The sequence below is a fragment of the Gekko japonicus genome, unplaced genomic scaffold, assembly GCF_001447785.1.
Source record: "Gekko japonicus isolate JY-2015 unplaced genomic scaffold, Gekko_japonicus_V1.1 scaffold641, whole genome shotgun sequence".
In the NCBI taxonomy this organism is placed as follows: Eukaryota; Metazoa; Chordata; class Lepidosauria; order Squamata; family Gekkonidae; genus Gekko; species Gekko japonicus.
The window spans coordinates 639,613-645,750 of record NW_015177027.1 but is presented as its reverse complement, the minus strand read 5'-3'; the positions used below and the strand labels follow the sequence as shown (position 1 = coordinate 645,750).

The following is a 6,138-nucleotide window of genomic DNA, read 5'->3' as shown; positions in this document are numbered from 1 at the left end:
CCAAGAAAAAAAACAAGCTGGAGCTCTGGTGCCAAGAATAAAACCCGAATGCCATAATACAGATTATGCAAATGTGCCCAGTTTGCAAATACTTCCTTATTTTGCATCATGGTTTCTACTTCTGACACGTCAGAGACAACAGTAGGCACTTGAAGTTCCCAGCCTATGGAAATCCCACTCTGGCTCTGGAGAGTTAGCTCACATAATTTCAAAGTTTATCTCCACAACCACAGGGGACTAGAAGAAGAAGAAGAAGAGTTGGTTTTTATTCCCCACTTTTCACTACCTGAAGGAGTCTCAGAGCGGCTTACAATCCCCTTCCCTCACAACAGACATCCTGAGAGAGCTCTGAGAGAACTGTGGCTGGCCCAAGGTCACCCAGCTGGCTTCATGTGGAGGAATGAGGAACTCCCCATGTTTCGAAATGAAAGCTAACATTCCCAGAATGCTGAATACATCACCCAAACTAGTCTTCCGGGACATTTCTGAACATAAGTGAATCTCTTCCAGCTCTGTCTTAGTTCAGTTTAGTGGTGGTCATACAGTTAGTAGGAACCTAGGCGATCCTAGGAAGATCTACAACCAGGGGTCATTTCCTGCAGGAGCACAGCTCCGGCAGTAAAGTGCCCAGGGGGCGGGCACATGCAACAAGCCCCGCCCCTGCTCTCAGCAGCCCTGGGCCACAAGGAGCAAGAAGCAGCCAGTTAAGTTGCAGAGCCCCCCCCCCCAGGTAGCAATCCAAAACGGTCCAGCGGCACCTTTAAGGCCAAGGTTTATTTAGGTACAAGCTCCCCCTCCTCTGTGAGGGCAAATCTGTGCGTCCCACGCCCAATAGCTGGCAATTCAAAAGAGTCCAGTGGTGCCTGAGCAGTGGGTGTTGCCTTCTGACCCCCTTCCGGTGATGTCAGGGGGTGTGGCATATGCAAATAAGTTATGCGAATGAGTTATGCGAACGAGCTCCTGCACCTCTTTTTCTATGAAATGACCCCTGTCTACGACGACAGACCGTTTACACATTCCTACTGATCTTCCAATGCACAGCCATTCAGGAGAGTAGGGTTGCCAGCTCCAGGTTGGGAAATACTTGAAGATTTGGGGGGGTGGGGGGCTGAAGCCTGAGGAAGGTGGGGTTTGGGGAAGGGAAGGACACCAATGGGGTCTAATGCCACAGAGTCCACCTTCTGGCCATTTTCTCCAGGGGAACTGGTCTCTGTTGCCTGGAGATGAGTTGCAATCCTAGGAGATCTCCAGCCACCACCTGGAGGCTGGCAACCGTACAGAAGCAGATATATTCTAGAGCATACTCTTAAGTTCTCACAGATGGACAAGACATGAGAGACCTGGCCAACGCTACATGCCTATTGACCATGCACTCTTAGAAGGCTGCAACGTGCAGAAATTCCTCAGCAGATAAGTCAACAGGGAAAAGGTTTTCCTGAAGGCAGAACGCTTGGGGAAAAAAAACCCCACTACAAGTGCATGAGAAATTCATCAGATGGGTGCACGAACCATCGTATGAGTGATGCCGGCTTCCAGGTGGGACCTTGGGATCCCCTGAATTACACTTCGTCTCCAGACTACAGAGATCAGTTCCCCTGGAGAAAAATGGATGCGTTGGAGGGTGGGCTCTATGGCGTTGTGCCCCACTGAGGTCCCTGTCCTCTCCAGGCTCCATCCCCAAATCTCCAGGAATTTCCCAACCTGGAACTGGCAGCCCTGCCCCTCATGCCCTGACACTGGCCAGGAAGGGGGGGGGGGGGCCCGGGCACCCCGGGTCATTCCCTCTCAGCTGAGTTAGTGTGAGCTAGCTCACAGTTTTTTAGCCTCTGGCGCACACATTTTTGTCTTAGCTCAGGAAGGATGGCTCCAGACTAGCAAACTAATTCATGCAGCAGCCAAATGGCTCGCTCACAACTTTAATGCCGGTAACTTGCAAGGTAGAATTTTTGCTCACAAGACTCCACAGAAGGGGGGGACCTGGCAACCAGTGTTCCCTCTCAGCTGAGGTAGTGTGAGCTAGCTCACAGTTTTTTAGCCTCTGGCGCACACATTTTTGTCTTAGCTCAGGAAGAATGGCTTCAGAGCAAACTAATTTATGCAGAAGCCAAATGGCTCGCTCACAACTTTAATGCCAGCAGCTCACAAGGTAGAATTTTTGCTCACAAGACTCCACAACTTAGAGGGAGCACTGCTGGCAACCCTGCGATATAAACAGAAGAAACTGCCTTGGAACGGAGTCAGACCACTGGTCCATCTATGTGGGGTTTATAGCAATCCTCCAAGGTCTCAGGCAGAGGATTTCTCCAGACCTGCATCCCGAGATTTCTTCAATGGAAGATGCCAGGGATTGAACTGGAGACCTCTCGCGTACAAAACACAAACCCTGCCGAAGCACGGCACCAGAGTAAGCTACAAGAGGGATCCGTAGCTTCAAAGAAAGTCCTAGGACCTGGATTATCTGCTAGCTGGAGAACTGGACAGGAGCCATTTACCTGGACGTAGTCCACGGAGTTGCCCAGGGCCTTGAAAGCGGTGTACATGACCTCCCTCTTCCCGCCCCACTTCTGCATGATGCAGACGCATCTCCGAGTCCGAATCAGCTCCTCCACAGCCAGTACCCCCGGATCCTCCATATCGATTTCGCTGTAGGCTGACGGCTCGTCCCCAGCCTGGTAACCGCTGTCCCCCTCATCCACATCCACCTGCGGCTGATGGTGGTAGTTGTTCTCCCAGATGAAAGTCCCCACGTCCTCTCCGGCGAAGACCTCCTGGAACATGTCCATCATGTATCGGTCCTCGGGACTGTTGCCGTCTATCACCATGATGATCCGGAGTTTGTCCGAAGGGTACAAGGTCGCCTTGACGGACTGAAGGCACTCGCGCAGGTAGGCCGGATCCTCCTGGTAGGCCGAGATGGTCAGGGCCACTGTTTTGGTATAGCTGCATGCCAGCGAGCCCCTCCTCATCCTCTTGTGCTCCAGGAAGGCAAAGAAACTCTGAATGATGAGATGACACGCCAGGAAGGCTCCGTAGAGGCCGAAAGCCATGATGTGGTACCGGTCGGAAACCAGCTGGACTCCTGTGATGTAGGCCCAAGCCAGGACTGACAGTATGAGCAAGGCGAACCCGATCGTGAGGATACGGCGACTGGTCGAAACAAAGACTTTGGGGGCTTTGGCTGCATCCATCCCTGAAAGGGAATATAAAAAACCTGAGTTTTCTGCAAGAATTTTATTCAATATATAGAAGAAGAAGAAGAGAAGAGGAGATTGGATTCATACCCCCGCCCTTCACTCAGAGTCTCAAATCTCCCCTCCTCTCCCCACAACAGACACCCTGTGAGGTTGCTGGGGCTGAGATAGCTCTTTTCGAGAGCTGCTCTTGAAAGAACAGCTCTGAGAGAACTGTGGCTAACCCAAGGTCACACCAGCAGCTGCACGTGAAGGAGAGGGGAATCAAGGAGTGGGAGAGCCAGTCTGGTGTAGTGGTTAAGTGCGTGGATTCTAATCTGGGAGAACCGGGTTTGATTCCCCACTCCTCCACTTGCAGCTGCTGGATGACCTTGGGCAAGCCGTAGATCTGGCACAGCTGTTCTTGAAAAAGAGCAGTTTCTGTCAGAGATCTCTCAGCCCCACCTTCCTCAAAGGGTGTCTGTTGTGGGGAGGGGAAAGGGAAGGAGTTTGTAAGCTGCTCTGAGACACCTTTGGGTAGTGAAGGGTGGGGTATAAATCCAGTCTCTTCTTCTCTTCTTCAAACCCGGTTCTCCCACTTAACCACTACACCAAACTGCCTATCAATGAGGCATGACTTTTTTCCCCCTCATAGGACATTGTGCATTAAAATTAGGCATGGGATAGAAAGAGCTGACAAAGAGAACTTTTTCTTTCACTCCCCAAATATTTGAACTTGAAGCACCCAATGAAGTTGATGGGTAGTAGATTCAGGACAGACCAAATGAAATACTTAACATAAGAACATAAGAGATGCCAATGTTGGATCAGGCCAAAGGCCCATCCAGTCCAACACTCTGTGGCCAGAAATACCAGTGCCATCAGGAGGTCCACCAGTGGGGCCAGGACATTAGAAGCCCTCCCACTGTTGACCCCCCCAAGCACCAAGATGACAGAGCATCACTTGCCCCAGAGTCCCTATCTATACCTTGTGGCTAATAGCCACTGATGGACCTCTGCTCCATATGCTTATCTAATTCCCTTTTGAAGCCGTCCATGCTTGTAGCCGCCACCACTTCCTGTGGCAGTGAATTCCAAGTGTTAATCACTCTTTTTGGGTGAAGAAGTACATTGTTTACATAGTGAGTACTTCTTTACATAGTGAAGAAGTACCTGTTTACATAGTGAGTGATTAAAATGTGAATTCGCTGCCAGAGGACGTAGTGATAGCCACAGGAATAAACAGCTTTAAAAGGGGATTAGACAGATTCATGGAGGACACGTCTATCAGTGACTAGTAGCCACAGTGAATGAAGGGAACCTCCACATCCAGAGGCAGTCAACCTCTGAATCTCTGTGCCAGGAGGCAACATCAGGGGAAGGCCTCGGCCTCTATGCCCTGCTGCTGGTCTTCCAGAGGAACTGGTTGGCCACTATGTGAGACAGGATGCTGGACTAGATGGGCCGCCGGTCTGATCCAGGAGGGTTCTTCTTACGTTCTTATGACATGATTCCACAATCAAAAGAGCAGAGAGGAGCATAGAATTTATCTTTAGAAGCAACTTTCTAGTCCTCAAGAATGGAAACACGAGACTGTGGGTAATCCTGGCTAAGGCCTCAGAAGCCCAGAGAGTAGCTGAAGCTTTTCAGTTTGGACCCATGATTGACAAAGCCAGAATAACTAATTTAGAGTCCACTTTTAAGACCAACAAAGGTTTATTCAAGGCATGAGCTTTCGTGTGCATGCACACTTTTTCAAAGCCAGAATAAATCATATAAATATATTAAAAATGCATACAAATCTGCATAGTCTGCATAATTCATGCAGGTCACGGAATCCACCATTTCCCAGACACAGAGCCTGGATTCTCTGGGCAGAACATTGTATTTGATTTCCATTCGAGCAAGAGCCGTCCACAGTCTTGTTTACAGACTGGAAGATGAAAGTCCTCAAAGCAATTAGACATCAGTCAGATCAGGCTTAAAACAAGATCAAATACAATAAAACCAGAGAGCCCGAGCTATTAAAAAGAAAACTGTGTACAATTCGAATTCGCGTTCCATCAGGTTCAAAAAGAAATAGCTCTCAGGTTTGATTCCCGTTTGGCCATTAACTTTAAAGAAAACGATCTGATCACCGCTTCATCCACTCTGAACCGGTTCAGACACAGCATGATTAGTATTAAATGTTTAAATTTGCAGGGTAATGCCCTTTTTTTTTAGTGTCAGGTTGCAGCCGACTCGTGGTGACCCCGTAGGGTTTTCTCTGTGTAGCAACCCTGGTATTCCTCGCTGGTCTCCCATACAAATACTAGCCAGTGCCAACCCTGCTTAGTTTCGGAGATTGGATGAGATTGGGCTATGATCAATATTCCAGGAGACCAATGCTATATCTTTAAGCAACCGGTCAGCATGTGCCAATACCACCTCCTCAACGAATGTGTCAATTATATCTCACCCCCAAGCAGAATGAACCAGTTCCGCAAATATTCTTTTTACGTGGAACACCACAGCTCATTTTAGGAAGTCCTGTTTTGTTCTCTCAGAATTTTATAAACTAGAAACATGGGTCTCGGAAAGGATATGGTGGCGCTGGTGGTGGAAGATACCATCAAGTCGCGGCTGACCTTATGGCGACCCCTTGGGGTTTCCAAAGCAAGAGATGTTTAGAGTTGGATTGCCATTGCTTGCCTCTGTGTCCCAACCCCGGTCTTTGTCGGTAGTCTACCATCCAAATACTAGCCAGCAGTGTTCCCTCTAAGCTGAGTTAGTGTGAGGCACCTCACAGTTTTTTTAGCCTCCGGCTCACACGTTGTTTGTCTTCGCTCAGGAAGGAGGGCTCCAGAGCAAACTAATTTCTGCAGTAGCCAAACTGATTGCTCACAACCAGGGCTTTTTTTGTAGAAAAAGCCCAGCAGGAACTCATTAGCATAATAGGCCACACCCAATAGCAGAAACTCATTAGCAT

The 6,138-nt window shown here is 49.1% G+C and overlaps 1 protein-coding gene across 1 annotated transcript in view; it reads right to left on the bottom strand.

Moving 5' to 3' along the window:
• Window positions 1-6,138, bottom strand: part of HAS1 (hyaluronan synthase 1) — an 86,775-nt gene that overhangs the window by 7,733 nt on the left and 72,904 nt on the right. Inside the window, exon 2 of the mRNA XM_015427851.1 lies at window positions 2,493-3,190. Within this exon, the coding sequence (XP_015283337.1) occupies window positions 2,493-3,190 (698 nt within the window). The remainder of the gene's footprint in view (window positions 1-2,492; window positions 3,191-6,138) is intronic.